The sequence below is a fragment of the Salvelinus fontinalis genome, chromosome 20 (genome assembly GCF_029448725.1).
Source record: "Salvelinus fontinalis isolate EN_2023a chromosome 20, ASM2944872v1, whole genome shotgun sequence".
Classification (NCBI taxonomy): domain Eukaryota; kingdom Metazoa; phylum Chordata; class Actinopteri; order Salmoniformes; family Salmonidae; genus Salvelinus; species Salvelinus fontinalis.
Genome location: NC_074684.1, coordinates 17,229,523 through 17,247,945, shown reverse-complemented (window position 1 = coordinate 17,247,945; position 18,423 = coordinate 17,229,523). Strand labels below are relative to the sequence as shown.

Here is an 18,423-nt window from a genome sequence, read left to right as displayed (position 1 = left end):
GGTGGTGTGCAGACAGGTTTTATTTTATTCTTAACGATTTCGCAACAAACCAGAAAAAAAATGCAACTGTCAAACTCCATATTCACAGTATTGTGAATGAATTGTGGTTTATTTGGTAGCATTTCGTAGTGACTGATTTGACTAATTGCATTAGTACTTTACACAGTTAGATGTGCGCTATTTGATAGATTCCCTTGCTCCCCCTACCTCGGGCTTCCAGTAGGGAGACCTGAGGTCAACCTACCCCCGCCCCCCTCCCCATCTTGTACTTCTGAGTGGGAGACCATCCCAGGCAGTAGCCTGCCTAGCTCACAAACTAAACGGTGACATATCATTGACGTGACGTGCAAATGAGCGATAGAAAACCGATTGCGTAAATGTCACCATTACAAAACATTTTGTGCAGGCGCCCCCGGCAAGATGCCGACCTGGGCAGTTGCCCATGTTGACCATACCTAAATCTTCCACTGCCCTTTTAGGCTCTGACATTCTAAACCGCTCATGGCGACAAACCGCTCATGGGGACAAGCCGCTCGTCTGGCTGTGACTGTCCTCGTATGATTCAGCTGTCTGTGGAAAATTCTGTCAGAATATTCCCAAGATGGAATGATCCAATTGCCTAAAGGCGTTCCAATCGTACCCTACCCTTCCATGGTATATGAAACAAATTACCCAAGAGGCCTTGCTTCAAAGTTTGAACAGACAAACAATGTGTTGGTTCTGTATATTGCTACTTTGACAGGTGCAAATCACTGTTGATCATCTGTGTATAGGAAGTAGTAGCATAATATTTTCTTGAGGTCTGGATGTAGGAGTGTGAGGCCAAGGCGGGGGTGACTGTTTCAGAGCTGCCATTTACTGGGCTTTGAATGTTGACCCTTTGACCTGAACTGTTCTGGAAAGGCTTTCACTGAGCCGAGTTGGACCACAGAAAGGAGCACGAAATTCGATTTGCAATTGAAGCGCTCACTAAGAAAAGTGAAGCGAGGAAAAAAAAAAAGTGCCACCCCCCTCTGACTGTGAAAGGCAGTGCTATTTGAACCGCTCTAATGGATTTCAGTCTTTGTGTGCTAATCTAAATCCAGACTTTTCTCACTGACTGATTGTTTTAGAGCTGGGGCTCCACTTGGCTTTGACGGCACTCCATAGCTGCTCATTTTGTTTTGGATGGATAATATGCCCAAGGCCTCCCACTGAACAGTGAGCGCCAGCCCATGTAGCACAGCACAGTAGAGAGGAAGCTGTCAAAAGCAGTCTTACAGAAACCATGATCTAAAATGGAGCTGATTTTGAAAGTCTCAATTGTAGGCTGTGTTTTCATGCCTGTATCTGACTCACTGTCTGCCACCCAGCTGCTTCTAAAAAACATTTGGCTCATCACCTGTCGCTAGGCTACGCACGCACACACGCAGTTGTTTGTTTGTAGGTTTAAGTGTTTTACTTAATTTCTCTGGCACTGGTTCTTGGTCTGTGTCTAATCCCACTAGTGAACATTAGACTGATTAACCCTTAAGACGGGCCAGGAGTGAAAGGACTAGAGCTGAACCAAGACATTCATCCAATGATACAATGTTAAATATCACCCCTGTGCTCTACTGCCTTTCTCTTACAATAACCATGGATTTATCAGTTCACTGGAAGTGAGTAAGTCTGTGTGTTTTGGGGTCTTCTGTTGTGCCACAGGTCAAGAGCCACTGAAAAAGATGAAGAGGAGTATAGTACTGCTTTCACATAGGATTCACGTTATGTTGCCTGTAAAAACAATTGGGAAATGATCAGCCCCCTTTCTACCTCTTTCTTGTCGGCATTACCGTTTTTTTATCGCCATTGCTTTAGCCGGCAAGGAGCAAGACATTCAGCTTTGACCCCGTTGTTGAGACAGTTGTCATGTGACAGCAAGTTGTTCTAAATTCCTCTGACAGAATTCACTTTTATTTCTTGACTTTCACAACAGTAAGTTAGCAGCTCACCGTACTTGTAAATAATTACCCTATAATCTGTTAATTTTCCCGTTAGGGTGAATAAAAAGTTGGCTACAGTTAAACTCAATCTTGTGTTCTGGTAATTACAGTGCGTTCGGAAAGTATTCAGACCCCTTGACTTGTTCCACATTTTTGTTGCGTCACAGCCTTATTATAAAATGTATTAAATCGTTTTTTCCCCCTCATCAATCTACACACAATACCCCATAATGACAAAGCAAAAACAGGTTTTTAGAAATTTTAGCAAATTTATAAAAAATCTAAAACTGAAATATCAGACCTTTTTACTCAGTACTTTGTTGAAGTGCCTTTGGCAGCGATTACAGCCTCAAGTCTTCTTGGGCATGATGCTACAAGCTTGGCACACTTGTATTTGGGAAGTTTCTCCTGTTTTCCTGGATTCTCTCCAGAGATGTTCGTTCGGGTTCAAGTCCGTGCTCTGGATGGGCCACTCAAGGACAGTCGGAGACTTGTCCCAAAGCCACTCCTGCATTGTTTTGGCTGTGTGCTTAGGGTCGATGTCCTGTTGGTGCCCCAGTCTGAGGTCCTGAGTGCTCTGGAGCAGGTTTTCATCAAGGATCTCTCTGCACTTTGCTCAGTTCATCTTTCCCTCGATCCTGACTAGTCTCCCATCTCCCTGGTGCCAGGTTTCCTCCAGAAGTGAGGCTAGGCATTCAGGTCAAAGAGTTCAAACTTGGTTTCATCAGACCAGAGAAACTTGTTCCTCATGGTCTGAGTCATTTAGATGCCTTTTGGCAAACTCCAAGCGTGCTGTCATGTGCCTTTTACTGAAGAGTGGCTTCCGTCTGGCCAGTCTATCATAAAGGCCTGATTTGGTGGAGTGCTGCAGAGATGGTTGTCCTTCTGGAAGGTTCTCCCATCTCCACAGATGAACTCTGGAGCTCTGTCAGAGCCCTTCGAAGGCCCTTCTCCCCCGATTGCTCAGTTCCACCGGGCGGCCAGCTCAACGAAGAGTCTTTTGTGGTTCTAAACTTCTTCCATTTAAGAATGATGGAGGCCACTGTGGTCTTGGGGACCTTCAATGGTGCAGACATTTTTGGTACCTTTCCCCAGATCTGTGCCTCAACACAATCCTGTCTCTGAGCTCTACGGACAATTCCTTCTACCTCGTGGCTTGGTTTTTGCTCTGACATGCACTGTCAACTGTGGGACCTTATATAGACAGGTGTGTGTGCCTTTCCAAATCATGTCCAGTCAATAGAATTTACCACAGGTGGACTACAATCAAGTTGTTGAAACATTTCAAGGATGATCAATGGAAACAGGATGCACCTGAGCTAAATTTTGAGTCTCATAGCAAAGGGTCTGAATACTTATTTATATAAGGTTTTTCTGTTATATTTTTAAATTTGCAAACATTTCTAAAAACCTGTTTTCGCTTTGTCATTATGGGCTATTGTGTGTAGATTGAGGAATGTTTTATTTAATCAATTTCAGAAATAAGGCTGTAACAAAATGCAAAAAGTGAAGGGGTCTAAATACTTTCCGAGTACGCTGTATATGAGCTGGTAGCCAGCTCGATAACTAACGTTAAGTTTAGCTAGCAACAAACCAAAGCATTGTCAAGAAAGTTGCTTTTAGTTGCCTGGCTTGCTAGGTTTTTTTGTGCATAAAATAGAGCTGGTAACATTGCTATTTGGACCAGCTATGCTGCATGCAGACTGCCATTTTGTTTATAATTTTTCATAATGACAAGTACGGAGTTTGATTTCGGAGAACAGTAGAATATTCATGATTTAATGGTGCCAATTCCGGTAAGATGAAAGGGGACGTTTTGTACTGGTGGGACTTTTAAACATGTTAGAGCAATCATGACTAGTTTGGCGTAAATCAAAGTACAGGCTTTGTTGGCTGCAACACCTTTCAGATATAAAGAAACTTTTGCGGCTTGCTAAAGTTCGCGGCAAAACGTCTTGGTTTGATTTCTTGTGTGGTTATCTACAGTGCAAGTCAGTCTCCAATTAAATTATTCTTAAATTCTAAACACAGTATGCCAATTCTGTCCCAATGCAAGAGCATAATCTCTATCAAATAGTGCTCTGCAATTATCCGAAGTTGTTTTATTCCTGGCTTATTAAACAACAAATTGACCTTCGTCGGTTCAATTACTTGAAAAAAAAAAAATGAGGGATTCAACGAGGCGTTACTCTAGAGAAATAAAAACAAGCACGAGAGAAATCAAACTGTGACGCTATAGGAAGTTGTTTTCAGCAGAAAAATATTCAACCTAGTAATAAAAAATAAAAATTCAACCTAGTTCACCACAGAAACAATGCATGAACTACAATGCCCATAATCCATTGCGTGTGCGCTGCCTGCCATGTTCTTCCCGGCCCTGAACAGATGGATATACGCAGACGGTATTAGAAAGGAATGTATACAACACAACGACAAGAGTGATAGACTGTTCGTGTGGTAGCTCTACCCGATTGATAGTTGGACTTGGTATTTAGCAGTCTTGAAAGTATGCCCTATCTACTTTGAAGAACTGAAATAGTAATTTTTGTCAGACAGTTCTGCTGCATTGGCATCTGCTAGCCTAGCTAAATAGGATGACCCGTTGGGAAGCACAGAGATGTTAGATGGCTGGCTGGCTGGCTGCTAGTGCCTGAGCAGAGATGTTAGATGGCTGGCTGCTAGTGCCTGAGCAGAGATGTTAGATGGCTGGCTGGCTGGCTGCTAGTGCCTGAGCAGAGATGGCTGGCTGGCTGCTAGTGCCTGAACAGTGATGAGATTATAATTAAGGAATGAAAGTAATCAAATTAAACAGTAATACGACAATGGATTTTTTTTCAATGTTTTGGCAATGAAAGTTCTCTATTGGGGTGGCAGGTAGCCTAGTGGTTAGTGTTGGACTAGTCACCGAAAGGTTGCAAGATCGAATCCCCGAGCTGACAAGGTAAAAAGCTGTCGTTCTGCCCCTGAACAAGGCAGTTAACCCACTGTTCCTATCCTGTGATTGAAAATAAGAATTTGTTCTTAACTGACTTGCCTAGTTAAATAAAGGTGTAAAAAAACAAAAAAAACAATTGGCTTTGGAATTTCGATTTAAAAAGCTCAAATAATTTTAAGATAAGAATTTCAGTTTACATTAAAATATATATATTTTTTTACAGAACCGAATCCAAACAGACTTCAGAATGGACTAATCACTCTGCACTACTATTAAATCATTTACAGGGAATTATTCATGTGATTTTATGTGACCAGCCATATCTCCATCAGAAGCCATACTGTGGGGCCTTCTGTGGTCCAGTCAATCAGCGGACACAGATCGGACATCATCTCAATTATATTTATCATACATCAGCACACATCAGTGAGCTGTGAGCACCCAGGGACACCCGTGGGAGTGCTCCATACTGGCCTGATGGATGTTGTGTGTCTCGGTCTCTGTGTATCTCTGTTGGTCTCTTTGTGTGTATGGGCCTGCCTGCCTGGATACTGGCATTTAGCAGCAGCAGATGTCACTAGTGAAAAATGGAAAGACATAAGAGGGGGGATGGTATCTGGTGCTGCCTGCTTATGTGGCAGGCCATGCAGGAGCCATGGGCAGGATATAATCACTACTGAGGCATGCAACTTTCACTGGTCTTTGATTTATCACAGCGCTGGTCTTTGGTGTGTGAGCCTGAAATGGAATGAACTCATCGGGACCACAGAGGTGTTTTTCCTCCCCCAGTAAATTACCTCCGACAGACAACCTGATGGATGGACAGAGCAGTGTTATCTAGCCTGTCATTTCTGCATGATTGCAGAATAAGGATATGTCTGTCTTTCTCCCACTGTCTCCATCTGTCTTATGTTCGCTTTGTTCTCTTCCTCCTTTTTCAACCCCTGCCTCTCTCCCCCTTTTTCCACTCTCTCCTCTGGTCTTTGAAACCCCCAGGAAGCCTTGGTTGTGCTGGTAGACGTGTGGCTAGTTGAGGCCAGGGCAGTGGGGGAGTTGGGCTGGGAGTCGTGTAGCTAGCTGAGGCCAGGGCAGTCCATGGGCAGGGTTTCTGAACAGGTGGCTCCTATGTTTGCCCATCTGTCCATGGTAACAGCAGTTTCCCCATGGCTACTTTTCTACCTCCCTGCCTTGTTTTCTTTCCAGACTGGGGGTCATGTTGCCAGGTTCCCGGAGCCAAGATTTCCAATCTCTTTCTGTATTAGTAGGTTAGGGAGACCCAGGGGAGCTGAACACAGTCCGTTGGACTTTAAGAGAACACACCTGTCACCTCAGTAACAGTAGTGTCCTTGTTCTCTGTGTGTGAGGTGTGTTTTGTTTCAGGGGTGGGGTGACTCATAGCTGCTAAGACTCGGGACCAGATCTTGATATTCTCGTTTCTCTTTTCATTAGAGAATGGTCTCATTAATATTGATCTATTAATTTACTGCAACTGGTCCATGAAGGGTATGCGAAAATACCCAAATTCTTAAAGGGGAAGTTGAACTAAAATCCAAAATTTCCTAAGTAATTCCTTACATTAAAACCACACTGAAGAATAATATAAATGCAACATGTAAAGTGTTGGGCCCATGTTTCATGAGCTGAAATAAAAAATCCATCCACCTGACAGGTGTGGCATATCAAGAAGCTGACTAAACAGCATGATTATTACACAGGTGCAGCTTGTGCTGGGGACAATAAAAGGCCACTTTTTAAAAAAAAATTGCAGTTTTGTCACACAACACAATGCCACAGATGTCTCACAGATTAACGAAAATACATATGCAATATGCAACAATTTCAATGATTTTACAGAGTTAAAGTTCATATAAGGAAATCAGCCAATTGAAATAAATAAATTAGGCCCTAATCTATGGATTTCACAATACTGGGGAGGGATGCAGCCATGGGTGGGCCTCGGAGGGCATAGGCCCATCCACTGGGGAGTCAGGCCCAGCCAATCAGAATTAGTATTTCCCCACAAAAGGGTGTTATTAAACATATATAAATATTCCTCAGTTTCATCAGCTGTCCAGGTGGCTGGTCTGACGATTCCGCAGGTGAAGAAGCCGGATGCGGAGGTCCTGGGCTGGCGTGTTTACACGTGGTCTGCGGTTGTGAGCCTGGTTGGACGTACTGCCAAATTCTCTAAAACGACGTTGGAGTCGGCTTATGGTAGAGAAATTGACATTCAATTATTTGGGAACAGCTCTGGTGGGCATTCTTGCAGTCAATTGCACTCTCCCTCAACTTGAGACATCTGTGGCATTGTGTTGTGACAAAACTGCACCTTTTTAGTGGCCTTTTATTATCCCCAGTACAAGGTGTATCTGTGTAATGATCATGCTGTTTAATCAGCTTCTTCATATGCCACACCTGTCAGGAGAAATGTTCGTTAACAGGCATGTAAACAAATGTGTGTGCAACATTTGAGAGAAATAAGCTTTTCTGCGTATGGAAATTTTCTGGGATCTTTTATTTCAGCTCATGAAACACGGGACCAACCTTTTACATGTTGCATTTATATTTTTGTTCTGTAAAAATTAGGTGTTGCATTTTAATTATATTCTGTCTATTCTCTAATGTAAGATGATACAATTACTGTATATTACAATGTAAGGTGACACAATTACTGTCCATCTCCTCAACATATGCTTACCGGTAGAGCGCCTAGCCTACAACACAATAAGATCTACTTGAACTGCAATGATGAGACTACATACCGCCGCATGTTCGCTTTGACGCTTTTGAGAAGGGAAAGCGCCTCTGAATTTTGGCTCGGCACCAGATCCAGTCCGTGGGAATATGGAAGGTACAGTTTTGTCTGAGTTTTGTTCCCATTATTTCCGATTTATCTATTTTGTAGTCAACGCCAATGAAGTGCTTACTACACACACATTTGCTGTAGGAGTGTTTACATCGTATTTCTTGTTTTTATCGCTACTAGCCATCTTCTACATCTGTCTAGTTTTCAATGGAAAACTGGAATATTTTGTTGCCTTGAATATATTTCTTATATAAAGTGCAGCAAGGGACCGAACACCAGTTTGGTCTTGCTGCAAACACTTTGGATTTCCACTTTTCAGAACTAACTTTACGCTACCTGTGATAAATCTTTCAATGTTTGCGCCATAAAACGTCTGTGACGTCAAGCTCCAAATAAGGGCATATAAGTAACAGTTGACCCATGAGCGCACATGCACAGTTGTTACCCATATCCACTGTTGTTGCAGTCGGCCACATAAAATAATATAATTAATCACTCGTTTTAGGTGGAAAAGTACACATTTCCTGACTCAACCTCATTCTCATTCCTGACTCAAGCTCATTCTACCGTACATTTTCAATGACGCAAATGTTTTCAAAATGTACGTGTTTCTTAATCGCTCCTAGACTGACAGCAGAGCTAGCAGCGAGAGAGAGAGCTAGCAGCGAGAGAGAGAGCTAGCAGCGAGAGAGAGAGCTAGCAGCGAGAGAGAGAGCTAGCAGCGCACAAAGAAACCAGTTCTAGAGTGGGGGGGGGGGGGGGCTAACTTCACCTACCTATACTGAACAAAAATATAATCGCAACATGCAACAATTTCAAAGATTTCACAGTTCATGTAAGGAAATCGGTCAATTGAAATGAATTCATTAGCCCTAATCTATGGATTTCACATGACTGGGAATACAGATATGCATCTGTTTTGTCACAGATACCTTTAAAAAAAAAATGGGCCTACAATGGGCCTCGATCTCGTCATGGTATTTCTGTGCATTAAAATTGCCATCAATAAAATGCAATTTTGTTCGTTGTCCGTAGCTTTATACCTGCCCATACCATAACCCCACTGCCACCATGGGGCACTCTGTTCACAATGTTGACATCGGCAAACAGCTCGCCCACATGAAGTCATACACGTGGTCTGCAGTTGTGAGGCCGGCTGGACGTACTGCCAAATTCTCTAAAACGACGTTGGAGGTGGCTTATAGTAGAGAAATTAACATTGAATTCTCTGGCAACTGCTCTGGTGGACATTCCTGCAGTCAGCATGCCAATTGCACGCTCCTTCAAAACTTGAGACATTTGTTACATTGGGCTGTGTGAAAACTGCACATTTTAGTGGCCTTTTCTTGTCCCCAGCTCAAGGGGCACCTGTGTAATGATCATGTTTAAGCAGCTTCTTGATATGCCACACCTGTCAGGTGGATGGATTATCTTGGCAAAGGAGAAATGCTCACTAACAGGGATATAAATACATTTGTTAAATATGCTTTTTTTGCATATGGAACATTTCTGAGATCTTTTATTTCAGCTCATGAAACATGGAACGAACACTTTTTTCATGTTGCGTTTATATTTTTAAGTATAGATTCAATGTATGGAATCACCTGGGAAATGTAGGATTTTAGGTAAACTTCCCCTTTAATGCTTTAAGTCTGTTTAATCCATGTTAGTTGATGGCAAGGCTGGTGCTGCTCTGTAGTGTTTCCAGTCTCTGATGGCGGAGTCAGGAGGCTTGGGGAAGAAGGGAAATTATTGGACTAATTGGTGTCACCGGCACTGGGTTTTCCCACACTGCAGGCCAAGCTGTTATCCTGCAACAAAGACTTACCCTATTTCCTTAACATCCAAAAGTACTCAAGTGTAGCCCCAATTGTGGATTTTCTCTCACTCAACGCAACTTTTTGTGCTTTTTCATTTGTACTATAAAACATTTTAATATGGTTGTTGAACAGCCTTAATGTAATATAAGTGCCTTAAGTGAAGCACATTTGATTAGGTCTTAAAGAAGCGGCTTTGACTCTGACAGGTTAGCATAAGTCATCTTGCCATAGGCGTCAGCTGTTCCCTGGCTATTGCTCTCCCTCATTCCTTCCTCTCTCACGGCCACAACAACAGGTGGGCCTCAGCCTGCTTCTTCAATACAAAGACGTCCATGGCCATTCTGATGTTCATCAACCTGTTAAACTCTCGCCAAGCTTTTCAGTAGGATTTCAGGCTGCTGTAGTGCGATTATGGGATGCAGGACTGCAGTATCTTACAAGGATTTATATTGCATGCCAAACATAATCTCTCCTACCAACACACCCAAATGTATCTGCCGTGTAGGTCAGTTCTGAACTGCCTCCACCACACACCCACACACCACACCTCCTCAGTGACGTTGACAACAGGCCTGAGAGAATATCTGAGCTCAGTAAGAATATTAACACACAGCCTTCTCCCTCCTCACTCTTCATGTTGTCCGCCTGCTGAAAAGGCATCCAGAGGGTTCTCATGGCACACGGCCAGCCTTGAGTGAAAATGTAAAGAATTCCCCTCTTCTTTCCCTCTTCTCCCTGTCCGTCTTTTCTCTAGTCTTGCATGGAAATTATACCCAACACAAAAGAGCAGCTTACCCAACAGCCAAGCTCAAAGCAAGGCTTAATTTAAAAAATGCAATGGGATGTGCTAGGAGTGGAGGAGAGAAGAGGAAAAGGGTGGTGGTGGTACCATCAACTCTTGCAGTAAGCAGAAATGTCATTTGATCTAAATGGCATGGGAGGAATGGTGCTGGATGTTTCTCTTGTTGATATTGTAGTGTTATTCAGCTTCATTGCAGGCTCCCTTAAAAGCATATGTACACAGTGGAGCTGCTGGCCCCTGGACATTTCATAAGTCACTGTGGCTCTGTATTAGATCGTTAGACTCGTTCTCTTCCTCGTGCAGAGGAATGCTTATTGCTGCCTTAAGATTTAGTGAGAACGGACCCATGTTAGTCTCCAAGTCACTTCTCTGATTTGTATTGCTCGGAGGACTCTTCTTCTCTGGTGGACTTGTTCAGCTTTAGCGGTCTTCTGGTCTACGGGAGGATTCTCAGGCTCAAGTGTTTGGCAAACCTTAGGCACGGGCTGTAGTAGTTTTTTCAAAGCTTTACAGTTAGTTCCACTTTAGTCCTACACAATGCATCATTCACTTAAGTCATATTTTAAGTGTGAGGTAAACAAAGCAAAGTACAAATAGGTTACATACTCAGTCCAAAGTGATACTATATCTAGGTATATTCTTGAGATGAAGACGAAAGACCAAGTCCAAGTATGTCTCTACTTGTCGTCTGTTATATTGTGTGGGTCATTTATGAGATAGGCGATGTTCCAAATAGTCCTGGTACTGTCTGTAGAGATTAGTGTAGAGTGAGATCTTTATTTCTATAGGCCTGGCCGAGCTCTTTCTACAAATGTCCACAAGCCACATTCAGAGCAGCACAGTCTCCAAGTAAATTATTTCATTGTGTTGTTGTGCATGGGAGCACTTTGACTCCGCTTCCACGTGTCTTGGAAAGCGCCCTAGGCCAGTTGGAGACTCGCTGGCCACACCACTGTTTCCCTAGGGACTGCTACTGCTGCCTCCCTCCCTCCCTCCCTCCCTGCACTTCACCTCACTCAGTTGTCAGAGTCAAAAGTGGCAGGGCATGATACCAGGGCATTACACCACTCCCCCTCCCCCACACATCACATGGTATGTTTGGGCTATAAAAAGCACAGCAGAAATCATGTTTGTTTCTCCTCAGGCCAGAAACTGATGTTTTCCCTGGCTAACTCTGTCCCTCCTCCTGTCTACAAGGCTTTACAGATGCTATTCCATCAAGAGCTGAATGAAATACCGGGCCTCAAAACAGAGTGATGTTAGAATGTAATTTGTGGTTAAAGCACTGCTCTCCTGTGCATCTCCTAGCGTGAAGGTTTTTAATTTACCCAGCTCTGTGGTGAATATATTGTGTTGACTGCTTCTCTACACTTTCCAGCCTGGGCCTCCCTGTTACAGTGCTGTTGATGAAGTGGAAGGAATGTGGTGGAGACACCCCTCTTGTTGAATGATCTGATGAGAGAGCCAGGGCTCAGGCAGCTTTAACAGGGAGTGTGAGTCATCAGTTTGTGATTGCCATGTTTGGTACCAAAGAGACTCCGTCTCACCTCGTGGGCTAAATTACCTCAGAGAGAGGAGGAAAGGATTAGACATCCCAGAGACTAAAACAGCCCTCCTTAACCTGGACGAGAGACCACTATACTTATTCACCTACTTTAATCCCTTTTATTTGTTCATTGTTCTGTCAACTCCTGTTACTGTAGGGATTATTATAGATAGTTGAAGCAGTGATACTGACAGATCAGATGTTATATTTTAGGTCCAGTTCCTCACTTTGCACCACTTGGTCGTCTTGTTAAATTAGCATTGCAGCATTGTGCCCGTGTCCACTCCAGAGGTCACACTGTAATCATCTTTTCCAAACAAGTGAGCAGATTTCTACTGTGATGGTTTCTGTTACTACTGTGATGGTTTCTGTTTACCTCCTGACCAGTCCCTGTGACTGTAATCAGACGCAGGTCACCTGTTTTTTTTAGCACTCTGGTGTTGAAACTGGCTTTATGCTGACTGTGGAATTCCACTCATGTAGGGTGCTCTGTTTGTGGGAGTGACATATCTATCTCACTGATTCATCACTTCCTCCCAGTGATGGATGTTATTACTGGCCAGTGTTGGCCAAGCGTGAAATAAAATGACAGTACTAACTTGTTTTAGTATAGCTCCATGATTGGTGGGTAGCACTGAGCATTGGTTTGATCAATTATCAGATTCAGCCCAACCCAAGAGTCCAACCTCATCATTGCTGTGAAACTTCATCTTTGTCCTTCATGCCTTTTCTGTCCATACGGTAGAGCATGTTCAACATGATATTAAAAGATTTAGGGATTATGGTCTCAGCGTTTCAGTGGGCCAGCTCCAGCTTGTGACCAGGCAGGGAAGTCTGTTGATAAGCTGACTGATAGAACACACAAGGCAGACTGCTTCTGCCGACCTGTCACTCAGGCGGCCTTACAGGGGTCTTTACCAACTAGGCCGGTGGTCCCAGCATCTGCAGTACCCCTGGCTGTGCCCGTCTGATGTCAAGGGAGCAGACCCAGCCTTGTCCTCCTGGTGACTGCTCTGGAGACCTTACCATGTATCCCGTCATGTAAGTCTTCTATTGACCAGGGGAATGTACAGAATTTATCTTTTCAAAACAAGCGGAATGCATTTTGATGCTTGTTGGGTGCAATTGCACAACAGCACGGTGGCTTCAAATTCATTAAGAGATGCCTGTGTGGTAGTTCAGGAGAAATTGGTCCTGTGGTGGATTTACTTTTTAGATAGAGAAAATATCTCAACCTGTTCCCTTCGGCTTTAGACAGACACTAACGATCTCTGCTGCATTCCCAACCAGACGTGAGTCTGAAATTAAAGCAGTGCCTGTGGCAGTGTTTGGTCCACAGAGATCAGTGCTGTGAAGGCATAGTGAATGCCAGCAGGCCCATGCTTCTCACTGTGTGATGATCGACAGAGGGACAACCAGGAACAGCCCTCATCACTCAAATCTTTACCGCACAGTACAAGAGGCCCTTTGGCATTTAGATGGACACCCAGACCAGGAGTCTGTGTAGACTTTCTCCTGTCAGAGAGCGTTAAAGGGCAGATTATATTCTAACTTGTTTGACTGGAGTGACACTTCTCTGTGAACCTGTCCTTTTTAAAGTGATCCTGTCCCTTTTTAAAGGCCTACTACGGATGGTTTTGAGGGACAGACTGGGAGAGAGGGACCGCACTGACCTCCCTCATATCTCGGACCAAACATTATGCCCAATGGAGATGCCAATAAAGTAATATGAACTTGAGGGGACTTTGGGGACAAACCATTGCATCTTACCACTGGCCAAAGCTCAGTTGACACACAGTACCAAGATAGTGCCTGACATCACACTTATTGTGTGTGTTAGTATGCAGGCACACAACTCCATGTATCCCCAGACTCCCCCCAGCTCTCTGCTGTGCGTCAGTGAACATTTACAACCACCGAGGAGAAGACTACACAACGCTGCTTCTACCGGTTTGGAGGTTATTGTAGCAACGGCTGGTTGCTATCAAACGAGACAAGCTTCTCCCCAGCCGTCTAGCTAGCTCCGCACGCTTCTGATTTATGTGCGGATTAAGGCACCACTGTGATTTACTGCGTGGGCCAATCTCCTCCGGCATCTCACAGCCACAGCTCCTCTCACCGCTGCAGTTTTAATCTGTCATCCCGGTGATATGCAGGGCCCTGTGCCCCGACGAGAGCGTCAGGCCTTCCTCCACTAGGCTAGGAGATTTGGTCTACAGTGAGCTGTGTTAAGTACCGACCCACCCGGCTACTAAATCACAGGCTGTCCTGGGCTGAACCGGGTCTTCACACTGTCTTTAGTGGCGCAGGATGTTTTAGACCTGGGACCAGATGGGGAGGGAACACACACACACAATGTGTTTGTGAGAGGCCAAACGAAGGCTTCTCTCCTCTGTCACCCTAATCCGGTAAATCCACTGGCCCATTTCCCCATGCTGGAATGAAAGGGCCACGTCACCATAGAAACAGGATCAATAAATCATTAGGATAAAAGGTGTGTTCGGTAGAGAGGGCGAGAGAGCTCTCTTTTTATTAAGACGTTATACATTTTATCGCTGTGTTTAGGATGTTTCCATGTACATCACCTTTTCTACTCTACCAATGGTTTTGTAACAAACTGTTGCTATAAATAGCAAACTTGCCCAATGTGTTTTTGCCACATGCTCTCTAGACAACAGTCCTCTGATTTTAAGTTGACAGGGTAGGTAATATGATGGCATACCGATAATCATATTTGAACTTTTTTTAAATCATTGGCAGCCAAGCATCAATCTTCATGTCACCAGCATTCAAATAATACCCTCGATATTTATTGGAGATTTGCATCAAGCTCATCACCATCCGTCACTTAACCACCATGAAGTTCATAACTTATTTCATTTGGCTATAAACTCTTAATGCTTTTCCACGTGGAGGTTGTAGATATATCCTCACATCGAGTGACTCCATTTACTTCGACATGGTGGTTTATTTGTGCATGGAGTTTCCACCACAATTGTTGCGTAATCTGTTTCACAGACACACAAATTATCCCACTTTGTTTTGGGATGTTTCCATCAGAACTGACTTGAGTTTTTATTTATTTTTATATGTCAGTTAATTCAACCGCATGAAATAGTTGGATGGAAACCTTGTTACTGACAGAATCATTCTCGTACTCACTAAATCACAGTTGATGGGAAAGTCTACATATTGATTTAAAACACCACCGAATAGTCTGATAAATCAATATGAGGCAATGCTTCACCCGCTGTAGGATTATATCATCAAATCTCTGAAGTCAAGGGCCTATCATTTATGCCACATGGTCCAATTGATTTAGCTAGAGACTTGAATTGAGTTGGGTGATATGGCCAACCTGATACTCTACCATGATACAGCTTTACAGACAATTATACAGTAGCTTGTCCCCCTGTCATATCTACATTTACCCTCTTGCTCACCAGACCAACATAGCAGAGTGCTGTACAGTGAGCACACTGGGGGAGTTGGGCAGGGTGTACGTATGGGTTTTGAGCCAGGGAGGAGAAAGGAGAGTTGTGTGTGGGGGGGTGCTCTTAGTCTCAGAAAACCCCCGCAATAAAACCGTTCCAAGACTCCTTTCAGTCAGCATGTTTATTCCTGGGCTGAGGGGTACATTCTTCAGGGGGCTGCTCGGACTGCCCGATTTTAGCCCTCTGGAGGAGGGGTCCTAGTGGCAGCAGACCTGTTGGAGCCTCTAGTCTACATGGTCTCCTCACTGTGCTGTTGAGCAGCTACTGAGACACTTCTTTGCGGACCTCACAGGACACTGACAAGAAGGCAGACCCTCTCAGACAACGTCTTCAGGTGTTGGTACTGAATACACCTGTTGTCTCCACCGCCAACATGACACGTGGCTCGTAAGTCCTTGTAGTGGCAAAGGGGGAGCGTGGGAAGGGACCATGGTCGGTATGGGGTACATGATGGGGTAAGGGCGAGGAGGAGACATGTACTGGAGAGACTTGGAGGGCTATTTTCATTGTCAGATAGTGTTTGTAATGTAATAGTGTAATGTAAAATGTTTTTCTTCCTCACTATTTCTGTGTTTTAAGATGGCTCTAGAGTTGACCAGTGACTGTGATTCCCAGTTTGGATTAGAGCTTAGTCTGTTTGTGCCCTCCTCTGTGCTGATTGAACAGCTTTAGCTTCTGTACGATGAGCCTCTACTCCCCATCCCAGTACTGCATCATTAATAGAGCCTAGTCTAATAAGAGTCTACAAGCAGAATAGCTCATATTTATAGACCATGTCCTCCAGGGCTGGGAATTGCCAGGGTCCTAACGATACGATATTATCATGATACTTGTGTGCCGATTCTATATGTATTGCGATTCAATACTATGATTTTTATTGCAATATTCCAAACATATTGCTCACCATATGTCTGCTGCGGAGGGACAACAAGATTATGAAAAAAATACTGATATTTTGGTGCAGGTACAGTCGACTAGGGCGACTAATGCTGTGATATTACTAAAACGAAATGATATATCATCAGAAATAATACCCAGATTTGTATTTTTATCACTAATATCCTCTTCAGAATCAATTCAGATATAGTTGATGTCTGGTTAGAGTGTAGTATTTCTCCTGTGATGTGACAGGAGCATTCAGCTGCTTGCTGCTGGAGGTCTATATTTATTGATGCACACTCAGAACCAGTTCATTAAAATCCCTTTAGCTAAGTCATACCCTGGGGTGTGTGTGTTAATGTATATATATGTTCAGCCATGTGTGTGCTATATATACGTATTTTACGTTGGTGTACAGTACATTGAGACAAATGTGTTTTGTTTGTTCTGTTTACCATCTGTGTGCTATGCTGTTCTACAAAACAAGTTTATCAGTGGTCTCCACCGGGTTGGTGGAATCAATTGGACTTAATGGCCGTAGCTGTTTTGTTTTTTTCTCTCTCCCCTGATGGTCATTTTCCTAACCAGCTGCACTTTAGAGATCCTCTTCTGCTCCCAGATGCAGCTGCAGTACATTGGACACGTTGCAGGAACCGATGGAGTTGGGGTGGTAGGGCTGTTTTATCAAGAGTTAAAGAGATACTTTAGGTCATGTGGACACTTGCTCGTCGAACATCTCATTCCAAAATGATGGGCATTAATATGGAGTTGTTCCTCCCCTTTGCTGCTATAACGGCCTCCACTCTTCTGGGAAGGCATTCCACTGGATGTTGGAACATTGCTGCAGGGACCTGCTTCCATTCAGCCACAAGAGCATTAGTGAGGTCGGGCACTGATGTTGGATGATTTAGGGCCTTACTCAAACTGTTTGGCATAAAGTTTGAACCACAATCATCACTAAAATGTCATTGTATGCTGTAGCGTTAAGATCTCCCTTCACTGGAACTAAGGGGCCTAGCCCGAGCCATGAAAAACATCACCAGACCATTATTTCTCCTCCACCAAACTTTGAAGTTGGCACTGTGCATTGGGGCAGGTAGCGTTCTCCTGGCATCCGCCAAACCCAGATTCGTCTGTCGGACTGCCAGATGGTGAAGCGTGATTTATCACTCCAGAGAACACGTTTCCACTGAGTCCAATGGCAGCGAGCTTTACACCACTCCAGTCTACGCTTAGCATTGCATGTTGATCTTAGGCTTGTGTGCGTTTGCTTGGACATGGAAACCCATTTCATGAAGCTCCCAATGAACAGTTCCTGTGCTCATGATGCTTCCAGAGGCAGTTTAGAACTCTGTAGTTAGTGTTGCAACCAAGGGCAGACAATTTTTTTATGCGCTACACGCTTCAGCTCTCTGTGGTTCTATGCGCTTGTGTGGCCTACCACTTTGCGGCTGAGCCGTTGTTGCTCCTAGACGTTTCCATGTCACAATAACAGCAGGGCAGAAATTTGACAAACTGACTTGTTGGAAATGTGGCATTCTATGATGGTGCCACGTTAAGTCACTAACCTCTTCAGTAAGGCCATTATAGTGCCAATGTTTGTTTATGGAGATTGCATGGTTGTGTGCTCAATTTTAAGCACCTGTCCGCAACGAGTGTGGCTGAAATAGCCAAATCCACCAATTTGAAGTGGTGTCCACATACTTCTTGTGTATGTAGTGAATATCAACAGAGTTTTATGGTGCAGGTGTGACAGGTATTACGTTGACATTTGGTTGTTGGGTGACTGGTTGTTTCTCTTCATGGCCCCACCCTGAGGAGAAGTTTGGGGCTTTTTACAACAGTCACCTGTCTCCAACTATCTCTGGCTCATGACAACAGCACCCAGCAACAATGACATCATTGTTCAGACTATGGTTGGCGAGAATACAACAACAACATCAGGAGTTAGATATTGAGCTAAAAGTTAGCACTTCTCCCATTGTTGTGTTCCGCTCATACAAGGAATCCAAGTAACTTTGTATGTTGTTCTGGAGATGTGTGGATTAGGTAGTAGTCTTGTCCACCAGCCGGCTCTTTAGAAATTAGCCTGGGGACGAGGTTAGGTAGCCATGGCATTAAAACAATAAGCCTTCTCTTCATATCAGGTGAAGTTTCCGAACCACCTTCATCATTCTGAC

At 43.9% G+C, this 18,423-nt stretch overlaps 1 protein-coding gene across 3 annotated transcripts in view; it reads left to right on the top strand.

Annotated features, from left to right (window-relative positions):
• LOC129817415 (protein enabled homolog) overlaps positions 1 to 18,423 on the top strand; it is a 152,650-nt gene that overhangs the window by 16,181 nt on the left and 118,046 nt on the right. The window contains exon 1 of one of the 3 annotated variants that reach the window (XM_055872622.1): positions 15,565 to 15,751. The exons of the other annotated variants lie outside the window; for them this stretch is intronic. Within the exon in view, the coding sequence (XP_055728597.1) occupies positions 15,738 to 15,751 (14 nt within the window). The 5' untranslated portion in view covers positions 15,565 to 15,737. Of the gene's footprint in view, positions 1 to 15,564; positions 15,752 to 18,423 lie in introns of those variants that run through there. 3 annotated transcript variants of the gene reach the window in all.